Genomic DNA, 27,106 nt, shown 5'->3' on the forward strand with positions numbered 1-27,106 from the left:
TGGTTTACACCTACCCATTGAGCCTTGCGGAGCGATAAGTGATAAATATGACGAAGTAAACACACTGTTCAGTGACCTAACTCCCACAAATCAACACGTTTAAATTAGCTCAATTAAATCTTTGTTTATGAGTTTGATGCACAGCGCTTTGACTCGAGAAAGAAAAATAAATATACCCTTCTCCCCACCAACATTTATCACGAAGTAGGAAGCCATCGGATAAATATTGTATTAATACATCAGATGGTAGGGTGTTTATGCGGTTTTAAGTTTGTTTTGTTTAACGACACCACTAGAACAGATTGATTTATTAGAGGTTTTTTCTAGAGTAGGGTAATTTCTAGAGCACATTGATTTATTAATCAGCGACAGTTGGTAATTTTGACATATAGTTTTAGAGAGGAGACCCGCTACATTTTTCCATTAGAAACAAGGGGTTGTTTATATGCACAATATCCCAGACAGGATGACACATACTACGGCCTTTTAACCTTAAAGTTACTTTCCATAGGTTTCTAAGTTCGTTCTTTTTTTCTTCTGTAATTTTGTTTTCTTAACATGCAGTTTGGTATTATACAAGCACCAAAACGAGTTTGCTAAAATTGGCCATTAAAGGGACATTCCTGAGTTTGCTAAAATTGGCCATTAAAGGGACATTCCTGAGTTTGCTGCATTGTAAGATGTTTCAGACTAATAAAATATTTCTACGATTACACTTACATATTAAATATATTTTCTGGTTTAAGAATATCAGTGTCTGTATATCCAATGTGTTTCTGGTCATCTCAATATTTGTAAGAAGCCGAAACTGGATTTTGTCTTCAAATAATTTCGTACGTACGTAAAAATAGTTTTTAGGAAATAAAATGAAATTTAACCTAGTACAAATATTAGAACGGTCAGAAACACGTTTAATATACAGCCACTAATATTTTATGCAGAAAAATATATTTGAAATGTAATTACTATCGTTCACAAGTCTGTGTTAGTCGATAACATCTTTAAAATTGCAGCAAACTCAGGAATGTCCCTTTAAAGCAAGTAATGTATAAAATAACGGTAAAATTCACTTGTCGAAGGTGGATCTATTTCTAATAAATTATTAAATAAGTTATTATTCCCGATTCCATCCAGTGCTTCATAATTGATACATCATTGTTTTACACTTGATGTCTGTAGGTAGACGCATGTAACATTTCTGGCATGTTTTCGGAAGTTATAACCAGTATGGGTTTTCTCTCTCAGTATCCTGACTGTTGTTACATTCAGCTACTATTATCAAATGTGTGGTGGCATATTTTATTTTAATGGGAATAATCATATTGATGTGCCTTCCTTTGTTTGACTCCCAATAGCCGATCCTTATTTCTGTGCTGGGGTGTCGTTAAACATTCATTTATTCCTTTCTTCAGGTTTGTTTGACCTATTGGTATCCGCATTTCTTACTAATAATTGGCACGTTTTTCTATTGCGGAACTGTTGATAACCGGATCTGGGTCGTTCACATACACATCCACACCTACACACGAATGCGTGTTTTAATATTATAATGCGTGCCTGTGTTTAGAAAATAAGGAAGAACTTGCATGTGACACTTGCATTGTTAGGAAGTAATCCATTGACTACAGACATGAACACTTCAGAGAGAGAGAGAGAGAGAGAGAGAGAGAGAGAGAGAGAGAGAGAGAGAGAGAGAGAGAGAGAGAGAGAGGAGAGAGAGAGAGAGAGAGAGAGAGAGAGAGAGAGAAGAGAGAGTGGGTATGAGATTTTATTTTTTATTGAAATGTTTCTTGGATCGTTAAAGATATTTTAATGTCTGAAGTGGTCAGTCTGACTGATAACATTTGTAATCAGAACCCCATGTATCGCTGAAGTTTCGGAAGAAACAATATCCTTGCAGATTGTATCAGGGTTATGCAACTTCCGTTATCACTCTTACTGGTAAATATACTTTCGTCTCGAGTCTTCCCCATGAATCGCAAACACTGTTGCTGGGCAACATACCTTCATTATATTTAACCTTTATGATGGCATTACATGTATTATTGTTTGTTACTTGACAAGATATAACAGGAGATCCAAGTGGAGAGTGTTGCACATACCCGCCTCACTGATGAGATTGTACGTTTCTGAATTATGTAGGTACATGAGCATAAGCGTATGAGACGGGAGGACAGGGAAGTGTGTGTGTGTGGGGGGGGGGGGGGGGGGGGGGGGGGGGGGTTGCAAAATAAGCTGACCTGAAACCTTGTCACCATATATTTCCATTATTCTACCCACAATTTTGGGTTTATAGCATGTAAAAATGCGTAATGATTCGTGTGCAACCCTATATAACTGTTTGGCAGTAATGCTAAAATGAATAAATGTTGTTATCCAGATTCAGGCATGTTTGTTTAATTCGGGAAAACCTTAGCCTGCACTCCCAGCCCCATCCCTACAAAAGTACATCGTCAAATTCTGATGTGAAAAAAACAAACGACGTCCAAACTTCATGTGTTTGGATTAGAGTGCACAACACGAGATATGGTGCACGTCAAAATGTGAATGTTTTAAAATAGAGCATTTGACAAGCATAAAGGGCATAACTCTGCGGTTTTTAATTGAATAATAGGTGTTATCGCAAAATAACTGCCTGTACCACAATAATGCTTAGCTTGTTTTATTTACTAGTATATAAAACCAAAACTATAATTAAATAACTGCCTGTACCACAATAATGCTTAGCTTGTTTTATTTACTAGTATATAAAACCAAAACTATAATTAAAAAAAAAACCGAGGGGCGGGACGTAGCCCAGTGGTAAAGCGCTTGCTTGATGCGCGATCGGTCTGGGATCGATCTCCGTCGTAGGGCCCTGTGGGCCATTTCTCTTTCTAACTAGTGCACCACAACTGGTATATTAAAGTCCGTGGTATGTGCTATTCTGTCTGTGGGATGGTGCATATAAACGACCCCTTGCTACTAGTGGAAAAAATATAACGGGTTTCTTCTCTAAGACTAGATGCCAAATTTACCAAATGTTTGAGTTCCAATAAATCAATGTGCTCTAGTGGTGTCGTTTAACAAAACAACCTTTAACTTTTGTTCGGTTTCGTTCTATAAAAGGTCAGGTTGTGTGTCGTAAAATATAGTGTCTCCAATATAACGAACCTTTCAGGTTAATCCCCCCTTTGATGTTGTTATGATAAATTTCATAACTGTCTGTAATGTTTAGTTACCACAGGAAGTGAGGCGTGTATTTAAAACGACTGGTACGGTAAACTGTCTGTTTAAGTTTTCCTCTTGTAACAGCGATTAATGATGTCATAACCTTTTGTAACTCTCTTCAACGCCAAAAAGAACAGGGTTGGTCCAGCAGTACAGCATTAAATCAACCACGTTTGCTGAATCCATTGCATAGCCTTAACTATAGGTGGCAATAGGAACCTGCCTTTCCTTACTTATATACTTGTTTTTTTCCTTCTTCACTCCTGTCTCTCTCCACCCCTCTTTTTCTCCTTCACTTCCTCCTCTCTTAGTCCATGAGCCAGGACCCAAAATTTGGCCCATTGGTACCACCCGGGGGGGGGGGGGGGGGGGGGGGGGACGAATGCTCATAGTGATTTTTGTCCAGGCCTACATCCCTAGGGATGGAAAATTTATGATAGCATTGCAAGACTCACAGCTTTCTGTGTGTATCCACCTGTTTTGTGACCCCATTTCTACGACAGTGATATTTTTACAGAATTGCTAACGGTGACTATATTAAACACATTGTGAAATATTTGTCAGGGCATATAGGAACACAAAACTTGGAGGATTGGGAGTTAATGGATTGGAGAATTCAGATATATTACCAATATTGTAATCTTTTGAGGATTAGGGTCTCATATAACACTTTTTCTGTAACGTTACAAAATACAATTCACAGTTTTATTTTTTCAGTAGAAATTTAACATAAAGTTTAGGCTCAGCACCTCAAATATTCTTTTTGAAGGATCCTATTGCAGCAGAAGCTTATTTTGACATCTATTTAATATTTACATCCTATATATCAAGTTTTCTTGGAAGTGTTTTTGTGTAACGACCCTTTTGATAACCCTACCCACTTTCCTCAAAAGCGGTATTTCAAAGGAATTGTTTACAGAATAACTAAATAAAAACATTATACAATATTTATTAAGATATACATGGGAAAACTAAAGGTAAACGAAGTTGGTGAGATATAAATCGGAGAAATAGAAGCAATAGTTTCATCACTTGAAGGTTAGGGTCTGAAATAACACTTTTTGTTTGATGTTAGGTAATGCAGTTTTTGCCACTTTACAACAGTAATTCCAGTTGAAGTTTAGGTTTACACTTGTTCAGGGTTAATGTACCTCGATGTTGGTTGGACTCCCACGCATTATTTAGATCTTACATATATAAATCATTTGTTAAGCTATTTGCTGATGAAGTTATTAACATGAGCATTTAAATGGCTTTTTTTAAATATATATATTTTAATATAAATTTTATTGTTTTCTAATATAAACACATTTAAGGTTCCTGTCAAGTTCAAATGTACTTTGATCACATATTTATTGTTACATGCAGGTGATAATAAATATTATTGTTTAAAATCATATTGTTGTACAAGACCGAGTTGAAACAATAAATTAGTTGGAAATGCATACATTGCCTCGACAGATTACAAATAACATGATAAAGATGGATGCATATTTTGCAGATATAAAAAAAATTCTGTGCTACATTTCCATCACTGTCTTCAACCTGGTTGTCACAGTCTTCAAATATGAATATTATACCAGTTTATATAGATGCTATATAGTCTTCTGTTTCTATTTTCCAGCCTCTATCAACGGCACTTGGTGTCACTGAGTCATAATCTACATTACAATCTGGTTGACTGAATGTTGTATATGTTTTATCAAACAATCCCTGCATAGTTATACTTTCGATTCTGCCCTTCTTTGACACAGAACAAAAACATATCCTGGCAGGCTCTAATCTAGAATTGAAAAAGTAGAAGAAGTGAATTTCTCATTTTCAAGAAGAAAGTGAACATTTATTGGTACATTTTGTAATGTTTTGTCATGTCCTGCGTTCATTCGGAAAGGCTTCAAATTAGACACACAGTTCTGATTCATCTCCCTCCATCCTCTACCTCTGAGTCTCACTCCCCTCTTTCTATCGCTCTTATCTGTGGCTCTGTCATTGTCTGTCTGCCCCCCCCCCCCCCCCCCCCCCCCCGTCTCTAATGCTACTAATGGAAACACGTAGCGGGTTTCCGTTCTTAGACTATATGTCAGATTTAATAAATGTTTGTCATCTGATAGCCGATGATTAATAAATCAATGTGCTCTAGATGTGTCGTTAAACAAAACAAACGAATAAAGATCGTGTTGTATACTCTGGGAAATGTTTTGGAGTGGAAAGGCGCTCCGCCTCCGCCTCCGCCTCCTCCTCTCTCTCCCTCTGTCTCTCTCTGTCTCTCTCTGTCTCTCTCTCTCTCTCTCTCTCTCTCTCTCTCTCTCTCTCTCTCTCTCTCTCTCTCTCTCTCTCTCTCTCTCTCTCTCTCTCTCTCTCTCGTTCTCGCTCTAGCTCTAGGTCTCTCATCGTCGACTGCAAATATATATTATGCATGTACAATGTACACGAGCCTATACGTAAAAAAAAGAGTCATTTAACATCGCTTAACTGAGAAATGCAAAACACATGCACACAACTATAGCTTTAATAAACTCCTGGATGTGTTTTCGTTTTAAACGGATACCACCAGCGACTGCCTGCCTTGAAAACGTGTTTAATACATCGTACAGGTGAACGAGTTAGAGGCCTCCCACCCTGAGGGCGTTGATATGGCGAAACGCGAAGTCGAGGTTGCACGTGGACACGGTTACACACAACTGAAAGTAAAACATGCGGTGTCACGACAAGAAAAGAGAAATTAATTATCTATTCTAAATGCTTAAATATTAAAACAATACTCGAAATGGGAGCTTTACGCTTTGTTGGGGACAATAATATAATATTTTGGATATTTTACAATATTTCAAATGCTTTCAATTTGAAATATTCGTCAGCTACATTGTCTTCTTACTGATATAGGCTCCGAACCATATCTGAAAGTGGAGGGGTGGAATTAGTGTGGGGACGTACAACCCATATTTTATCATTATTTATACAGAGTAAGACCAAAAATACATTTTTGTTCCTACATCTCAGCCATGATCTTCCTAATGTTTTAATTCTGTTATGTCATGTACATGGTTTTGTTATTTCCCACGTTATTATATATTTACACACCCAAGCCTCGAAGGTGACTGTATTAAACGATCGTAAAAGTGGAAATTTATGGCAAAAAAACGTTTGAAAAAAAGCCAATAATGTCTATTCAGTAGGAGACGTCATATTGCGAGGTAATTTCATGTTTTATAATCATTATAAAGACGCTGGCTAAAACTTGAAGTTTTATATTCTAATACTTTTAAAGGTCATTATAGAGTCTTGTTTTATAATGGAAAAGACGAACGTATCTAGTTTTCGAAATCAGCAGCTAACACCAGCTGTTAATGCTATTTAGACCTAACGGATACTAATCGAAAATATTTCTATAAAGTATTTTCACACACGCACTCAAAAAATAAATTCTTTAAAAGAGAAGTAAAGGAAAAGATATCATAGAAACAAAAAACAGAAAATAAAAATGATAAAAGAGACGCAGTCTAGACCACCGAAAATTATTTGCACTTAAGAAAGTTGCATACACCGACTCACCTCAAATCATTTGTAATTGACAAAGTTACGTACAGACTCGCCTCAAATCATAAGTAATTGAGAAAGTTACGTACAGACTCGCCTCAAATCATTTGTAATTGACAAAGTTACGTACAGACTCGCCTCAAATCATTTGTAATTGAGAAGTTACGTACAGACTCGCCTCAAATCATTCTTGGAAAATGTCGCTGAAAATCAGAACACATTTATCGTCTAGCTAATCCCGACTAGACTTTGACTACCAACAGGTATACAACAATGGTACCCAGCGAGACAGTGTTTCACCATGACAACGTCCACGTTACCGGTCCTCAAGCAGAATCTAGTTCAGTCGGTAGAGCGCTCGTCTGAAGTGATTGAGATCTAGGATCGTAGGTCCGGGATGGATTGAGTGAGTTTGGGTTTTAGGTGCACGTTCAGAACAAACTGTTGTAACACACGCCTGTCATGGGCGCAAGTGTTGGCTTACGTCAACTCTTCCGTCCATGACAGAAAGAGGGGGAGGGGGTAGGAGAAGGCGGGATCGCCCAAACTGACAGGTGCAAGGGAGCATAGGCAGTCCGACCGGGGTTGGTAACGGGCGGGGGGGGGGGGGGGGGGGGGGCGTTCGATGGAATCGGCCTCGGTGGCGTCGTGGTTAAGGTTGGTAAGTACAGGGTTCGCAGCTCGGTACCGGCTCCCATCCAGAGCGTGTTTTAACGACTCGGTGTGTAGGTGTAAGACCACTATACCCTCTTCTCATTCACTAACAATTAACAACTAACCCACTGTGCTGGACAGACAGCCCAGATAACTGAGGTGTGTGCCCAAGATAGCGTGCTTGAACCCTAATTAGATATAAGAACGAAAACAAGTTGAATCGAAATGAAACGATGGAATCATGTTCGTATTTGTTTAAATTCTTTGTTTTTACCGTTCCTACAGACATTACTATGCTAGTTGTGAATTAAATTTGGTCTACAATTTTAAGTGCTCCCTTATTTCTTTCCATCAGTATATAAGCGACATTTCAGCATTTACATCCAAAATATACTGAACTCCATAGTAAACGCATAACCCAATTTCCAGTTGTTATTGCTATTGTATGTATGAGGTTGCTATAAAACATTTGTATACAAATTTGAAGTTGCCCTCCAGAATACGTTATACCAAATCAGTTAAATGTATTATTATTTTCTTCTCGTATCCTTTTTTACAACTCCAAATCTGACTGGTACATTTTCAGTGCAGTCGAAACATTCCGAATATACTCGAATATTTCCGACTGGTATGATGTGTCTGACAGATGTGTTATGATTGGTCAACTGAAACGTCACCTGTCGCGTTTTTTCGGCAGTATAGTTTGATTTGAGAGCATTCGATTAGACTATCCGATCACATTGTGTTGTTACTCATTAGTTGTAATCGCTCGAAAAATAAGTGCTTTATTTGCAATCATGTGTAGCTATTTGATAATCGTTTCCGATATTCGTTAAAAATAATAAATTGGGCACAAAACCTAACTTTCTTCCCACCCAACTACCCACACAACTACCCACCCAACACACGCAATATATTGACAAACTTCTATCGGAAATGTTTGCTCTTCAGTGGCAACGGGGACACATTTGTGGGCCCCTCGAGTCGTCCCTAGGTTTAACTTTTCAAAATAGTGTGCCTTGTTTTTACTACCAACTTATTAACATGTTTGAACTCAATTGCTCAAGTTCAAATAGTGTAATACATGTATGTCTTTTTTTCATTGAAATAGAGTTTTATTCTTAGCCTAAACATGCATATGTCTCTGGACAAAATATTTTAATATTTGTTCTTTTGTCCTCCGTACGTTCATTCCATCATTAGTTCGACCGTTCGTCTGTCCATCTCTCTTCCCGGCCATTCCTTCATTATTTCTGCGTATAGTTCTAAGTCACAACTACTGGGCATTGTCCAAGGAAAACATAGTTTGTTGTCACTGTGAATGTTGGCACGCAATCACCTGTCTTGTCTAACTAGCTGCAAGTCGATCGCGCATGTGTAAACACGTTTCCTGCTGATTCGGCTGTCGTCTGGTCCTACTCGGGGACAAAATTGTCTGAAATTGGTCTAGGCGCCAACAACCCTGTCAAAATGCCCACCGAACAAAAACACATTCTCTTCGTCACTTTGGTTGTTACAAGCCAGTAGGCTGGTTGTAAAGGCCACACTTGGAATGAAGCAAGGTAATTTTTCTTTCTTTTATTAAACAGGCTATTATATGCGCAGACCCTAGTTTTAGCCCGTAGAAATGGACACTAAGTTTAGTTAATCTACAAACTTGTAACTCATTTGGATAAAGTTACAATAGAGTGACAAAAAGAGTGTGACGTTAAAACGAGAAATATCCTTAAAAATAGACTAGAACTCGAATCAATAAACCTCTACTTATCAGACGCACGTCCGTTTTTAAAAATATGAAAAATGCAATTTTTGGTATTAGAAACACCAGGATGACCAGAAACACTTAGGTTGTACGGAAATGGATAATCTGAAGAATAAAATATAAGTAATGTTTGCTTTCAGTGATCATAAATGGCTCTAATGCTGAAAAATATGCTGTAGTTTTTTAAAAACTAGGGTCTGTCCCTTTAATAATGACTTGACTGTATGTATAAAAAAGAAAGAAAAAAAGTGTTCTTTTTAGTTTAGAACTCTTCTTATCTTTAGCTGGAGATGACCACATTTTACTGCTTCCGGATTCCTTTTCTTAATGGTTAAACTTTTGTTTGGTTTTATTTAACGACACTACTAGAGTGCATTGATGTATTAATCATCGGTTATTGGATGTGAAACATTTGGTAATTTTGACACATGGTCTGAGAGAGGAAACCCGCTAAAAAAAATTCCATTAGTAACAAGGGATCTTTTATATGCGTTATTCTACAGACAGGATAGCACATGCCACGACCTTTGATATACTAGTCGTAGTGCTCTGGCTGTGACGAGAAATAAGCCAATGGGCCCACCGACGGGAATTGATCCCAGACCGACCGCGCATCAAGCGAGTGCTTTACCACTGGGTACGTCCCGCCTCTTTGAGTTGTCTGAGGTTGATTTTTAATTATTAGTGGTTCGTGAGAGAAAAGTCGGTATAGAAGACCAGTGCCTCCCCAATGAGACCTTAACATTTAGGGGATTGGGGGCAGAGGGGGGTTGTGTCAACATCTCTTCCTTTATTGTGGGATCTCATCTTTTATTTTTCTTGTATACGTTTGCGTTTACTATATGCCTTAAATCTTCATCCTGGTTAAAGTTACATGTATGCAGAAATCCCAAGCTTCTTTCCTTGTTCCGTGTTGCAGCCTTCGTGCCCTTTGTAAGCAGACAGGTCATTCTGACATCTATAACATTATCGCACGACACCACACCATTTAAATTGACCTTAGAAAGTATTTGTAGAACAACACGAGGGTCGTCGTATTACAGAACCGTACCCCCCAAAAATATCAAAAGTATGTCATTAACATATTCAACACCGTATCTATGTGCAAGACCGGCGCCAAAACATGTTATCTTAGGGTCGTGAATGTATGCACATTTCATAATAGGTGCTTAGAAAAAGTGATGTTAATCACATATGGCTCTTCACAGCCATGGCTCACTGTCATACGTTTTGTCTTCTGAGGAGAGTTGTTCTTGGCCATGATATATATATATATATATATGTATATGGTTCTAGCTCCGTCTGTAGGAGGACGGTCACTTAATAGCGCCAGTAACGGCGCCTAAACCCTTTTCGTCAGCTTTCGTAAACAAAGACGTGTCTGCAGGCGCACAGGGACGTGCAAGGAACAATATTTAATGCAAAAAAAACCCCCAAAACTCAGTATTTTATAGAAATATTGCTCAAATTATTTGGCGGGAGAATTAAGCGCACAATGAATATTGCCTGGCTTATTCCCTTTGGTGAGAAATACCATGTATATTTACATATCCAATACTCAAAAGTCCCGCCCGCTGGAACTCTCCCACCGCACGTTACACACCCACCTCAGGACCAGGCCTGCAAGTTACAATTATAGACTAGAACATCTGAGCCTGTCTGCATCTGCTGCATTCCCCATTGTATCTATTGTTCTCACCTTCCCCGTGTGGTCGTCTCATCTCGTGGTCTGGAACCAATATGGCTGTCAGTTTGGACAGATTTGTACTAGGCAAGTCAATTATAACTTTCGAATGATAAGACGTTTATCAGATACTGTCCGTATCATGTAGGGCGAGATGTAGCTCAGTGGTAGAGCGCTCGCCTGAGGTGCGATGGGTCATATCATCGATCGACCTCGGTGTACTCGGATTGTTGTGCCGTCTCAATAAATGCTTCACGATTGGTATATCATACGTCGAGGTGTGCATTTTTCTGTTGTAGGGAAAGTACATATTTATGACAATTAAGAAATTGTGTTGTATGCCGAGTAAATTCCACACACGCACAAACTCTCTCTCTCTCTCTCTCTCTCTCTCTCTCTCTCTCTCTCTCTCTCTCTCTCTCTCTCTCTCTCTCTCTCTCTCTCTGTCTCTGTCTCTGTCTCTGTCTCTGTCTCTGTTTTTTTCGATCCAGTGAGAAAATAACCATATATTAGACATCAAAGAGCCAAATTTTAAAATGATTTAAGGTACCGTTCATTGGACGTGGTTCCCTTACAACATGACGTGTTATGTTTGGGTTAAATCCTTGTGCTGTGTATGAACACGATAACAATGGTTGTGTTTGTAATTAGTCGAAGTGGATCTCAATTATAAAACATCCTACCAATTTACTACGATGCATTTCAAAATACATTTATGAAAACACAATATCATCGGAAGTCTGGCAGGCGCTAAAACAATAACATGAAGACGCTGTTTTAGGCTTCTGTCGACATTACAGCAACTAAGATCCAAATTGATATTCTAAACAAGATGTTATTATAGCTTAGACTTAATATTTTTAAGAGTAAAAATTAATATTCCTCTCCTTTCCGTAGGATACACGTATCGAGCTTGTATCGTCGGGTCGGGCGAGCTTTGAACATACTAATTCAGAGTATCACGTCCGTAATGGCAGATTTGAAGAGTTGTTCGATTCTCCCAGTGTGTTGTTAAAGTTCAACAGCTTAATACTAGCAGGTGGAATACAATTAACGCTGGGAATTCGAGCTCTTCTGGCTGAAAAGGTGTGAATGAAATGACACGCGCCGCTATTAAATCGAAACGTGTATCTCTCCATCTTGACGTCTGCTACATGGCATCATTCATATAATGATAATTGGCTGGGTGTGGAACTCGTTCAGCCTTTTAACCTTATCATGGACACTTGTAAGGTTGATTTCAAATCCTACGACTGGTTCAGGCATCATGAATGCGCAATGAACCAAATGAGGAGGTTCTTCTGCTTGAAGGACTCTTCCAGAAAATTATCATTACGGGGAAGGTGTAGGCGAGCGTGTGCGGGGCAGGGGTAATTCCGAGGGTCGCCCCGCTCAAGCATTTTTGTTTTCAATATATTTTCATGGGAACATGACTAGACCCCCATCCCCCTATGAATTTCTCTCGCCAGTCTAAAGAACATTCCCCCTGCTAAAATTCCTGCACATGTGCCTGACTCGGGAGACGCCGTAATTCTTTAAATGGAAGATGGGTCTTGTCTGACTGGGTTTTTCTCGTCCCACCCAGTGTTCCATGTCTGGTATATCTAAGACCGCGGTATGTGCTGTTCTGCCTTTGGCAAAGTGCATATCAAAGATATCTTGCTGCTATTGGTAAAAGGCATCGGGTTTCCTCTGAAGACTACAAGTCAGAATTACCAAATGTTTGACATCCAGTGATGCTTGTTAAACAAAACAAACCTTAAACTGTAACCCTTTTGCCACACAGTTGCGGCAGTGTTGAACAGACAGATTTGTCCAGTACCCACTGAATGTAAACATGCTCATGCTTTCTGAACTTTCCACCTTTTGTTTCAAAACATACCCTTGCTGTTTGAATTAGCGGGGTCGTAAAACATACATAGTTATCTGTAACACGCATAGCGAGACAGATGTTATTGTGAGACCGACAGGTTAACGAGGTGTGTGTGTGTGTGTGTCTGTGTGTGTGTGTGCGTCTGTGTGTGTGTGTGTGTGTGTGTCTGTATGTGTGTCTGTGTGTGTGTGTGTGTGTACGTGCGCGTGTGTGTGTGGTCTGTGGTGTGTGTGTATATGTGTCTGTGCGTGTACGTGCGTGCGTGCGTGTGTGTGTGTGTGTGTGTGTGTGTGTGTGTGTGTGTGTGTTTGTGTGTGTGTGTGTTGATACATGCGCTGGCCAGTAAAGCATTCTGCTTTTATTAATACTGACACAAATCATAACGAACTAGCAGCTACCTGATGACCAACTAAATCAATTCACTTTGGTGTCAGTTACTGGTATAATCCTTAAAAAGTACAAAGAAATATTTGGAACTGAATGTCAGCAAAGTGAAATTGAAAGTCATTAACACTTCCTGACACTGTGAATAATTTGTTTTAGTTATAGTTACTCTTTCATATTTGTGTTGGTGTGATCTCTTATTTTTTCGCATTAGTATGCGAATATAAAACAAATGAAAATAAATCACACAAAAATAAATAATAAGATAAAATAAAATAATAAAACATCACCGAAATCCAGAAGTAATCGCTCTTATTTATATAACAAAATACATGTTTTAAAAATATAAACAAAACGCAACAAGTAAAGTGTTGTTTTTGTTCAGCTCCCAGTATCTTGTCGTGAGGCAGGTAACAGTTTGAAAACATCGCCTATCTGGTAACTCTCCCGAAATAGGCGCAGATAACCGGTGGCTGGTATGTAGACCTGGTTGGCTGCAAGATCTCTCCTCAATCAAAACCAGATTATCGTGAATTGCCGAAACAGTCTTTATTTTCAACAACTCGAGACTCCACCTAGTTGGTGATTATCAGAACAACCAATGTGATTCTGTTCCCTGAAATCGAGAACGGCGCGGCGTAATAGACGAAAGTGGATTTCACAAGACGTCTTACTGCCGCGGTAGATATGGAAGGAAATTTACGTGAAATGAAATTTGTTTATTGGAAACGAAAACTGCATATAGCAGTGTACGTATGATATACAACTTGTCGTCCGGACGATTCGCGCATCGTGTTTTATACACTAAAACAAACGATAACGAAGATGGATGGTTTTGAGGTGTCGTCGAATGCATAACAGAAATGGATGTTTGAATACATGGGTTTTTTTGTGTGTTTTTTTAAAACTTTTTGATGCATTATCTCCGCCCTGTCTTATGACATCGTTTCTTAATGTAAAAACACAAACACAGCTGGTGTTTTAACAAACTCGTGCCTTTTCCTTGTGAACGTATATGGTTTACTGCATATTGGTAATACATGGTTAGAAAAACATATTTGTTTTTTTCTTTAAAGATGCATTATTTCCTTCGAATCTTATAACGTCATTTCATAATGTAAAAATACAAACACAGCTGCTGTTTTAACAAACTTGTGCCTTTTCCTTGTCAACGCATATGGTGTACTATATATAGGTAATACATAGTTAGAAAAATCCGTAAAGCAAGTTTGTTGACACACCGTTAAACATTCACGTATTCAGTCATTCTGCCACTCGTGCTGTATTTTATACAACCGAGATTAACCTCTGTAGCTAAATGATACTGAAGAATAGTGTGTTACAGGCAGAAATCGAATGTGTATTATCATCCATTAAAGGCTTTAGCAGGAGATATCGCTGGAACTATAAATAGAGGATAATAAACGAGTTAACAGTTATTATCAAATTTATGTCCCGAGTGAAATAATTTTCACTTGTCACGAGCTTTAGGGACATAAATTTGATAATAACTGGTACCGAGTTTGTTATTCTATTTATTACACAGCTATTTGGGATTTTTAAAAAGCCTTTATTTTCCATATTACCTACATCGGCTACACGTCCATGTATATAGAAACGACGTAAACTACTTTACTGTTCTGGGTATTGCTTTAACTTTGTATTTTATTCACGGTTCACAGATAATTTTTAAAACCCAAAGTTCTATATATTCAGTAAAAGAAAAATCTATAATGAATTGCATTAAACTACCATTTTATTACATGTTTAACACTGAAACCAGAAAGACGTAAATGCAAACGCTTTAAACTACGTGACGTCATTGTATGTGATTTGCCAAATCGTGATGACGTCATATTTAGTACCGACAAGGTGATTGGTTTGTTGGCGTCAAATCGTCCAATCGTAGTGTACGTTAAACCAATGCATGATAATTTCTCAGTGACAAATTATGATTTTTATTTTTCCCGTTATGAGTGCCCGCTAGGGTAATAATCTTCTAGAAGATATCGCTTCTTTTATTACGTCACTGTGTATGTTTCAGCGCTAAACCTATCATTAGTGACGTCACGCCACTGTCGTTCTGCTAGTTAACTAGTCTACCGCTGCCAAATATAGTGACATTCAACCCACATTACTGACATTGTTTACAATTGTCACAAATGAAAAGAATGATAATGGATGATAAAAAAAGAATCCCCCCCCCCCCCCCCCCGTGTCTTGTGATATCATAATTTATCGGCAAGCCTCGGATTTCATACTTTTATCAACTCGTGCTGATAAATTATAATATCACAAGACACGTGGGGACTCTCCTCTATTTATCTGTTTTAAATCATTAAATATTAATAAAACATATTCCCGACATTGCAGCTTTAATGTATTTTACATAGCTTTAAGCCGTTGGCATAGTCGTACTCGCTCACAACAGTTACAGTGACACCCAATAGTCAATATATATTTTAGTGCTGGGGTGTCGTTAAACATTTATTCATTCGCTCACAACAGCAGCTCCAGAATATATATTCTATAAGGGAATGGAATGGGAGAAACTCAGCGTGAACCAGGGGTGATGGTCATATTGGTTTGATGTTTGAAATATTTATACACATTTCACTCACATTTAATGCTGCAATCTCGGTAAATATTTGTAACATTTTGAATACATCATGAAATTTAATATTCGCTTCAATTTTTAATTTAAAAAAATCTTAGAAAAGATATTATTACCACATCGAGGCACCAAAGCCATATGGGCCGCTTTGTAGAGTGCTGTTTGATGTCCAATGTATCTAGCATGGAGACTTGTTCGCTGCATGAAGACTTCGGCGATATTTGCTGTTAGAAAAAAAGTACAAGTTTATTAAAGCCGTTGTTTCGTTTGTGTTTTTCATAAATAAGCTTTGGTAGAAGATAGACAAGCGATAATGCAGCTTGAAAGAGACAGTTTCTCTGGTGGTTATCACACACACAAAAAACACCAACACAAAACAAAGCAAACACACATGTACACACAAAAATAAAGAAAGAAAAACGAAAGAAGTAAATAAAAACGAAAGAAAGAAAAAAGAAAGAAAGAAAAAAGAAAGAAAAAACCTACTGCATCATTCAGCTACACAAACATAACTAGCCACATTCAAAAGAATGTGAAAAACAAAATCCTGCAGCAAAATAACAACAACAACAACAACAACAACAGCAGCAGCATCAGAAACAGTATACCGTTACGTAACATTCCGCTGAACATGTGTTCTGTAAATTTAATGCCCGAAGCAAAACAGAAAAAAAAAACACCGTGTACTATTACACGTATATTATATGCCAAGTACAACGTTACAAGAACTGTTTGTGAGATTCGTGGATAAACCAGGTATTGTAAACCGCTATCTTGAGACATTACCAGGACCGTTAAATAATGATAACGTCCAACTGATTCGGCAGTTTTCGAGCAGCACGCACGCTGTAATAAAGAAGTGTTCCCATGTGTTTTGTGCTGGTCAGACGCTCGTTTCGCGCAGAGCCGACCTGTTCCGATGATAACCGAGTTGAAAGTTTACTTCTTTTTTATCTCTTTTTCTCACCTCACCAGGAGTCGGGGAGAGTTCCACAGGAGAAGACAATGCCGTGCTGTATGATGCTGATGAGGAAGAAGGTGCACTACTTCCCCGTCGTCACAGCCGCCTTCATCATCTCATCATTCTTCATTTCGTAAGTGTTCTCTAATTTACTGAATATTAAAAAAAAAAAACCGTTATAGTGCATGACACGACTAATCGCATATGCGTTCGCTAAAAACGAACCATTAATTCGCTGTTCTGGACAGAAAACTTGGATAGCTAAACAGGGTTCGCCCTATATATTGCTAAATTAGACAATTGCTATTTTATTTATTTTTTATACTAAGTGGCTACAACATTTTCCTTAAATTAACCACATTTTAATAATTTTGAAGAAAATACTCTACATATCTGAAAATTGGCTAAACGAAAAGTCGTTAGAGTGTGAGCCCTGGCTAAAATACGCATGTGTGTGCCTAGAAAAGTGTGTTTGAAGTTTAACTGGATAAACATCAACTTAAAAAAACCCATGCGTTAATACTTCATGGTATAATAAGTCCTTTATGGTACAGTACTAACAGGGGGCAAAAGCTATATATTTTAGGAACGAAAACAATATATATATATTATTATTTTTTGTTTTATTTAAATTTTGAGAGAACTATTTTGAACATTATGTTATATAAATTATTTTGTTTGTCTTAAAGACTTTATTACATTCAGTTAAGCGAATGTAATAATAATATATAATTATATATAAACCGGGGATACTGATAACACTGATATATACGTTTATGTTAAAATTGATTTTGTTATTATAGTATACCCCATCTTTTGTTCCTTTTTTAATTATATATGTCGTGCCAACTAAGTAATAACATTATTTTTAAAAATAAAACAAAAATACCTCAAAATTGTTTTAAGAGAATCTACGATCGTTTACAAGGGCAAGTCCCTTGTTAGCTTTCGTTGATCTGTGTCTGATCTATTAACGTGGAATTCAAAACACGGTATAGGCAGTACGATCTGACGTCAGTCATACACATTTACCTCCACACTAGACACATTGGCGTTTCCCCAAACCTGGTGCAGTAGCATTTAAAATCAAATGGAAGGGGGGGGGGGGGGGGGGGGGGGGGGGGGGGGGGGGGAGGGACGTAGCGCTGTCGGTCTAGGATCGATACCCGTCGGTGTGCACATTGGGCTAGTTCTCGTTCCAACCAGTGCACCACGACTGGTATATCAAAGGCCGTGGTATGTGGTATCCTGTCTGTGGGATGGTGCATATAAAAGATCCCTTGCTACTAATAGAAAAATGTAGCGGGTTTCCTCTTTAAGACAATATGTCAAATTTACCAAATGTTTGATATCCAATAGCAGATGATTAAAAAATCAATGTGCTCTAGTGGTGTCGTTAAACTAAATAAATTTTAACTTTAAAAACAAATTTACCACGTCTTCTACATAATTCATGTGTTATGGGTCACACTGATACATTTATATGTTTACAACCTGAAATCAGAACAGAATGCAATAGTGTGTTTCTGATAGCCTCGGTTACTAGAGGTGCCATATAAAACAATGTTGGGTTAAAATCATGTTTATAGTACTGGTTTTTGTTTCAGATACGGAATTTCATTAAGTCAAGGAAATGTTGAGCCGGACTTCCCATACATAAGGTAGATCAAGACAATAATTAATTTATTTTGTACGTAATGGTACTAACTAGCAGTATCAGTGTCGTCCCAGTGGTAGTCATGGTGGTTGTACCAGCGGCATCGGCAGAGGCGTGCAGTGGCGATCGTAGTAGTAACAACACTAGGGCCGCGTTCCACGAAGCGATCTTAGCCCTAAGATCACCGTAACTGCACAGCTGACATATGCACTTAAGGTTATCTTAGCGCTAAGATCGCTTTGTGGAACGAGGTCCAGAACCAATTAAACGCAGCGGCAGAAGCAGTAGATGTGCAAATAGGAGTGGTAGCAGCAGTAGGCACACGGGTAGTATGAGTAGGAACTACAGTGGAAGGAGATGTTTACGGGTAGCATCACCTATAGCAGAAGCAGTGTTGGGCATCGGTCGGAATGTCATCGTCGATCATCGTTTATAATCGTTTGAAGCAATCGATGAACTTTCGCATGTTATGAATATAAGAAGAATTTGAATTATAACAATGTACCTATTGTGTTCACAGGAACAGATTCTACAAATCGCCAATTTTACATTTAATAACTATTTGATATATGTTTCTTTATGAAACATGAAAACAAACACCAAGCCTAACATATGTACCTCAATTCCATCATCTAAATTGTACGGACAATAATTAATTTTATAATCGATAATCATATCGGTAGAAACCAAGTGATCAATTTTCGATTACAGTCCGATCATTGGAACATAACTAGCAGTAGCAATAGTAGCAGTAGAAGTAGCAGCAACAGCAGTAGAAGTAGAAGTAGCAGCAACAGTAGAAGTAACATCAGCAGTAGAAATAGCAGTAGCAGCAGCAGCAGCAGTAGAAATAGCAGTAGCAGCAACAGTAGAAGTAGCAGTAAAAGTAGCATCAGCAGTAGAAATCGCAGTAGTAGCAGCAGCAGTAGAAGTAGCATCAGCAACAGCATTAGAAGTAGCAGTAGCAGCAACAGCAGTAGAAGTAGCAGTAGCAGCAACAGCAGTAGATGTAGCAGTAGCAGCGGTAGAAGTAGCAGTAGCAGCAGTAGAAATAGCAGTAGCAGCAGTAGAAGTAGCAGTAGCAGCAACAGCAGTAGAAGTAGCAGTAGCAGCAGAGCAGCAGTAGCAGTAGCAGCAACAACAGTAGAAGTAGCAGTAGCAGCAGTAGAAGTAACAGTAGCAGCAGTAGAAGTAACAGTAGCAGCAACAGCAGTAGAAATAGCAGTAGCAGAAGCAGCAGTAGAAATAGCAGTAGCGGCAACAGCAGTAGAAGTAGCAGCAGTAGAAGTAGCAGTAGCAGCAGTAGAAATAGCAGTAATAGCAGCAGCAGTAGCAGTAGCAGTAGCAGCAACAGCAACAGCAGTAGAAATAGTAGTAGCAGTAGCAGCAACAGTAGTAGAAGTAGCAGTAGCAGCAACAGTAGCAGCAACAGCAGCAGCAGTAGAAATAGTAGTAGCAGTAGCAGTAGAGGTAGAAATTGGGTGAAGGAATATAATTCGTTGTAGGAGGCACATCACTCTGCGCGAGTAACCCGAGATTTGCTCCCATCTCCCGCCGATACCATGCCAGAGTTTTTGTCTTGAACCTTTTTCATATAGTGAATCGTCGATCCAGTCAGAAAAGATTTCACATGTAAAATTATTTAGGTGAACAACAAAATGAATGAAAATTAAAACTCTTTAATGTGAAGTGCAAAGTTCTGTTGATTCTCTCTCAACCCGAATTTGAATGATGAATCGTAGTTGAACATCAGTCAACGACAGATTGGACCTTAGTTATGAGTTTCCATTTAATACTAGTTTAACATGTTTTTCTGTATTATTATCTGCATGTAGAGTTACTTATGTTGAGTAGTTTGTCTTGCAGCTACACCGCTATCAAGGCTCCAGAAAGATGTTTCTTTGCCCAGTTTGTCAACATGGGTGCCTTTATGTGTAAGTATATGACGTCACTGATTCACGCAAAAGTCTTGGGATGGCAAGTTTTAAATAATACGTAATCTCAGACGCATGTGCAGTGGTGGGAAGAGATTTGGGGGTCGAAACCCCTCCCTGATCCAAGCGACTTTTGCTTTGTTTTAAATATATATTCCGGGGAAACATGACCCGACCCCCTTAAAACATCTCACGCCATAATATAGACCCCCTCCTGCAAAATGTTCTACACCCGCGTCTGAATCTAACGGGTCAAAAGCTGTAATAGACGAAACTATTGACACCGCCTGATATATGTAGCCATTGTCTTTAAATGTTTGCTTCTCACAATAGAAACTATTGACACCGCCTGATATATGTAGCCATTGTCTTTAAATGTTTGCTTCTCACACGAGAAACTATTGACACCGCCTGATATATGTAGCCATTGTCTTTAAATGTTTGCTTCTAACAAAAGCGGGATATAGCCCAGTTGTAAAGCGCCCACTTGATGCGAGGTCGGTCTAGGATCGTTCCTCGTCTGTGGGCCCGTTGGGCTATTTATTGTTCCAGCTAGTGCACTACGACTGGTCTATCAAAGGTCGTGGTATGTGCTATCCTGTCTATGGGATGGTGCATAAAAAAATACCTGGCTACTAATGGAAAAATGTTTGACACCCATTAGCCGATGACTAATAAATCAATGTGCTCTAGTGGTGTCTCTCAAAGTGTAATTTGGGCCATAGTTGCACGTGCGGATATTCGTCTCAGGTTTTACGAATTATGGTTAGCGAGACATTATTTCCGCGGAATTCGTTTTTAACTCCCGGACTTTGGCACACTTTCGTTTTCTCAGGAGCTCTAGTTGCCGAAGTATCTTTATGGCCCTAATGTAAACTGTCGACACTGGTTTTCCTTCAACGCTGTTATTATTAGTTTACAGATGCGTTGTTTAAATTACGAGTGATTAAGGAATTTCCTGATGCACCAGGATTATTATTATTATTATTATTATTATTTGTAAACATTTGCTTCTCACTACTGTTTTCAGAGTGTTTACACAGTAGGAAGTGGCTTAGTGGCATATGTATGTGCGGCTGGTTATAAAATCAACCACTTTTTTTTAGAACATAGGTCGCATTTTATTTTGTATTAGGCCTAGGGAAATCGGGCAAAGAGAACATATAAGCCCGGCGCAAGTTTAGATATGAGAGAACAGTCTCGTCGTTGTATTGAAAAGCGTAATTTCATTTCATAATTTGAGGCAAATTGGAAAAAAAGAACAAACACAGAACTCTTCAAAATCCCCTCGCCATGATTTTCGACTCCCAAAAGCGTATATTGGTGAAACCCTTGATCCGGTTTTAGGAAAAAATATGAAATTAAAAACGAAACATAAACATAAATTTAAAAATCTGTGTGCTACATATCGTTCAGTCACGGCAGAAGCAAATACACATTGTGGGTGGGCAGACTGAGATCGAGTTTCTAAGCGGTTCGGAGGTATGCTCCCCCGTAAAATTTTCAAAACTAAGTGTCCTGAAATGCAGTTTCCTGCATTTTACAAGTAAAATTCATCTCTGCCTTAAGATTTACTACAATAATATTTTTCATTCCAGAACACCCCCCTCCATACACACACACACACCTACACACACACACACACACACACACACACACACCGACGTGCCTGTCGTTCAATGATTGCAAATTACTGCTAAGTAAAACCAAATTCTAAGAGATTCGTGTATGTAAAGTTTACTGTATTGGTACCATCAGCTCGTTTACGTCCAGTGACACTAATGTATAAAGAACATTGTAGTTACAGCTAGGAATCCTCACCGCGGTCTACGTGTTATCGTGTGCACCTGTATTCGCATTGAACGGCCGCCAGCCACGCGCTAATGACGTTTAGGGCGAACACTTGGGAACAAATTAATCTTGCTCCAGAAATAAATAACTTGTCCTGCCTCCTGTCTGTTGTAAATCCATTGCTTCACCGTGGCCGTGACGTTTATATGGGCCACCAAGGAATTGCCCTGGACTGGTCTGTCTGTAGCAGCAGTATTGGTGCGAAGTGTTCCTACAAGCAAATAATGACTAGATCTTGCCATTTGGGGTCTTTTGGTAGAGTACTGAACTTTCGCACAGACACTACATGGTTCAGTTCCCCTCACTAGATATTAATTCATTTATTAACCTAAACACTTTGCAAATTGTTTTGTGAGGGAAAATTTAAAAGCGTGATGACTGTGGCGGACATATTTACCCGTGTTAAGCTCACATTCTCTTAGGTGATCGCCATCAACGCGAACCATGGTTCCGCAAAGAGTGATGACTGATGTTACGTTTGGCCATGATTAAAGTACCTTAAGTAACGTAATGAAATAAGCACAGTTGTGAATCTTTTGGTCTTATGGTAATTTAGCTAAAAGGGGACGGGACGTAGCCCAGTGGTAAAGCGCTCGCTTGATGCGCTGTCGGTCTAGGATCGATCCCCGTCAGTGGGCCCGTTGGGCTATTTCTCATTTCAGCCAGTGCACAACGACTGGTATATCAAAGGCCGTGGTATGTGCTATCCTGTCGACAAAATCCAGTTTGGGCTTCTTACAAATATTAAGACGACCAGAAACACATTGAATATACAGACACTACATGTAATATGTAAGTTTAATCGTAGAAATATTTTATAATTCGGAAACATCTTACAATGCAACAAACTCAGGAATGTCCCTTTAATATAGTATTCTGGAAATAATATACGGACCATCAAAATAGATTTTATTTTTAGTCCCTCTTATCCGATTTGGCTTGGAAGTGATGATTACGACAATCACTAGATGTACAGAAATGAACACCTACTCTAATCAGGGTGCCTCAAGTTCCAGTCGTGCGTACCTTACAATCTCATAACGAGCCTTTAAAATTGGCACAATAAAGCACACATATACTTACCATAATATCTTGTGTATTGCCCGAGGGTTAAATGTTTTAAGACATTGAGAAAACACACACACAAACAAAAACATATTAACATCTAAAACGAAATGAAAACAAACACTATATACATGTACATGTATATATGTCGGTGATAACAGAACAGAGCTTTATTTCATCTTTGCAGTGGCAGCCAATGTAATGATTAGATATCTACAAATAAAAGAGATCTACAAGGTGACGAGTGTGTCCAACAAGGAGGCTCGGATCAACATGGCCAGTCTGGTCGTCGGGTGTCTGTCCGCGCTCGGGCTCAGCATGGTGGCCAACTTCCAGGTGAGAAGAGTCTTAGTTACCAGGAAAGGAAAATCATATTCGTTCAACGACACATTTTAAATTGTGGCTATGGCAGAGAGAGAGAGAGAGAGAGAGAGAGAGAGAGAGAGAGAGAGAGAGAGAGAGAGAGAGAGAGAGAGAGAGAGAGAGAGAGAGAGAGAGAGAGAGAGAGAGACAGAGACAGAGACAGAGACAGACAGACAGACAGACAGACAGACAGACAGGGAGAGAGACAGACAGACAGACAGACAGAGAGACAGGGAGAGAGAGACAGACAGACAGACAGGGAGACAGGGAGAGAGAGACAGGGAGGGAGAGAGAGTGACAGAGTTAAGGCGGCGCCACGATACGAATGAATGAATGAATGAATGAATGTTTAACGACACCCCAGCACGAAAAATACATCGGCTATTGGGTGTCAAACTATGGTAATGCAAATAAATAAAGTGATGATCAACATCAATATAAAAATTCAAGGTTTAAACAAAAACAATGTAAAGAACTGTGCAAAAATACAAATACAAATATCACAGAATTTTACGGACACCGAATTTTACTCTAAACTTCAATTTGTGCTGTATTGGCCATTCTCAAAGAGAATGTTACACCCCTGCACCACGGTGAGGTTACAGCACGCGCAGGGGCCACGATACGAGTGCCGAGTGCCGTAAAGCCGATTAGTAACCGATGAAGTCGTACTGTTTGTCTTGTCACAATCAAGTATTCTCATACGAGGCATTCGTATCGTGTGGCGTCGCCGAGAGAGAGAGAGAGAGAGAGAGAGAGAGAGAGAGAGAGAGAGAGAGAGAGAGAGAGAGAGAGAGAGAGAGAGAGAGAGAGAGAGAGAGCTCTGTTCTGTGCTAGTTTTGATTTAGTAAACTAATCTGGGAGTGGCAGTCCTCTTTTTGGCAGTGCAAGAGGCATGAGATCTCCAGTAAAGGATCTCCTTGGAAGTGGGAGTTCTAAGACAAGGCACTGGATAGAGATTCATATAACCAACCACTATTTTGCCAAATGCCCATTCGACTCTGCATTGTGCAGAGATACGGCCCTGACCATGTAAATATTACATGTTTTGTCGTTCAGATGTAATCACATTATTCTAGCGCTATTGGATATCTTACAGTGTAAGAACTGTCTGTTTTTCGGTATATGTGTGTACATGAATATATTTGTAATCATTCGAAACAATTACTGCATATTTATAGATTTAAACTGTAAACACGTTCACACGAAACACGTATGTATTTTATTAGCTTACGACATTGCGGCCTCGTCCATCTTGATAGAGTTAGAAAGCGATCGTTGGCGGTAACAGAACACTGATGTACGACTGGCGTTACTTTTAAACCGACCTTCAGAACTGTAACTCGTACACTAATATATACGTTTACACAGCAGTAGGTCTGGAAAGTTAAGTATAATTAGCGACCTCCCTTCTCCCTCCAGTATTGTGAATAATGTTTATTGGCTCTATTTACCACCAAGCCTTCCGGTATACGACACATAGATACCATAGGAAAGTAAATATTATTTAATTTTAATCAGCTGTGGCGTCTTATGTTTCATTTCCTAAATTCTGAGAAAGAAAAACATGTAATATTGAGAATATTGAATATTGTTGTATTATTTAACGTTTTAGAATAGAGCATCCACATTATTTTACTTTCCGTAACATTTAGAATTGTTTTAAAGAATGAATGAATGAATGTTTAACGACACCCCAGCACGAAAAATACATCGGCTATTGGGTGTCAAACTATGGTAATACAAACAAATAAAGTGATGATCAACATCAATACAAGAATTCAAGATTTAAATAAAAACAGTGTAAAGAACTGTGCAAATATACACATATCACAGATAGATACTGACTTTTACTCAAAATTGAAATTGTGTGCTGTATTTGCCATTCACAAAGAAAATGTTACACCCCTGTACCACGATGAGGTTACAGCACGCGCAGGGGTGTTTTAAAGGAAAGAAATATTTACTTAAAGGGACATTCCTGAGTTTGCTGTAATTTTTAAGATGTTATCGACTAACAGAGACTTTTTTTAACGATTGTAATTACATATCAAATATATTTTTCTGCATAAAATATGACTGGATGTAGCCTGTTGTCACGGGGATCCTATAATACCCGTAACTGAATGAAACACGATTGTCCAAATATCTCTCCTAACTGTATATCTATTAGATCTCTCTGTAACGGGCGGTTATACCCGCTGGCTCGTCTCTAGGTATCTTATATAAAGTATATATTATAATAGCACGTTTAGTTCACTAGAAAATACAACAAAAACACAATACACTTTGGAATCTGTATTAACCTACGCAGACCAATGTACTGCCGCAGTAGTTAATTAACAACAACAAATAATAACAACCCAGAACTGATCACTTAATTAGTTAATCTCTAGGTGTCTAGTTTACACAATATGCTAATCACTTCACCGTGACACAACACCCACACGTGTGATAATTGAGAAACGCTTCCAGGAGAACTTAATTAATAAAGGAATTACAACTCTATTTCTAACTGGTTAATTTTTAATTAACCCTTACTACTCGTTCAGTAACGTGTGATAATTGAGAAACGCTTCCAGGAGAATTTAATTAATAAAGGAATTACAACTATTCCTAACTGGTTAATTTTTAATTAACCCTAACTACTCATTCAATAACCTTGTAATACAGAATTAATACTGGTACCTATCACAATAAAGACAATAACCTACAGTTTACCTAGGTCCTCTAGGATGACTGGTTAAGCTTTTTATAATTATTTAGGACAGTGAGCCTACAGATTACTGCGTCAGATGACCGGCAGCACCGTCTAAATAATATTGGTATAATACAGTATTAAAATATTTAAAGTCACATCAATCACATCAAGGTTATACAACAGAGCAGAAATGATATTTACCAAGTCCTAACGGACTAACGTTCCCCCTGGAAGCCTTCCTATGTTTCTCCCCGATATCTCTAAAACCCTAGCTATTTATTCAAAACTCTCAGAGACAGCGAATATCGCCTGGGGGTACAAGGCGGTACCTCACGTATCATGTGGATTTTCCACAGCCACCACGCCGGCATATTTTTCTCTGATCGTCAGACTGGCTGTCGCCATTCCGCGAGCAATCCCCTGGTCATAAACAGCACTAGCGGAGTTATTACGTAACTACTGGCCACATGGCCTCCACACCTGCGCTAGGTGTGTATTAGAATAGCTCGACGACCGTCGCGCAAAGGTATCACGTAACAAGTTGCCCATCTGGGCTAAGTGCATTTGGAACTGCACACGGTCCTCTAAAACAATTAATATCGCCACAGGCGAAAAGAAATTAAGAGCATGTACCGTCACACCTATATTAAACGTGTTTCTGATCGTTCTAATATTTGTACTAGGTTAAATTCCATTTTATTTCCTAAAATATGTTGTTTTTTTCGTACGTACGAAATTATTTGAAGACAAAATCCAGTTTGGGCTTCTTACAAATATTAAAACTACCAGAAATACATCGAATATACGGACACTGATATTCTAAACAATAAAATATATTTAATATGTAAGTTTAATC

General features: G+C 38.7%; 1 protein-coding gene across 2 annotated transcripts in view; it reads left to right on the forward strand.

Moving 5' to 3' along the window:
* Positions 1-27,106, forward strand: part of LOC121381285 (DNA damage-regulated autophagy modulator protein 2-like) — a 52,878-nt gene that overhangs the window by 14,533 nt on the left and 11,239 nt on the right. The window contains exons 2-5 of one of the 2 annotated variants that reach the window (XM_041510532.1): positions 16,694-16,812; positions 18,287-18,340; positions 20,191-20,270; positions 23,374-23,522. In XM_041510532.1, coding sequence (XP_041366466.1) covers positions 16,694-16,812; positions 18,287-18,340; positions 20,191-20,270; positions 23,374-23,522 — 402 coding nt within the window. The remainder of the gene's footprint in view (positions 1-16,693; positions 16,813-18,286; positions 18,341-20,190; positions 20,271-23,373; positions 23,523-27,106) is intronic. The other variant, XM_041510533.1, reaches the window with a different exon arrangement.

The sequence above is a fragment of the Gigantopelta aegis genome, chromosome 9, assembly GCF_016097555.1.
Source record: "Gigantopelta aegis isolate Gae_Host chromosome 9, Gae_host_genome, whole genome shotgun sequence".
Taxonomy (NCBI): Eukaryota; Metazoa; Mollusca; class Gastropoda; order Neomphalida; family Peltospiridae; genus Gigantopelta; species Gigantopelta aegis.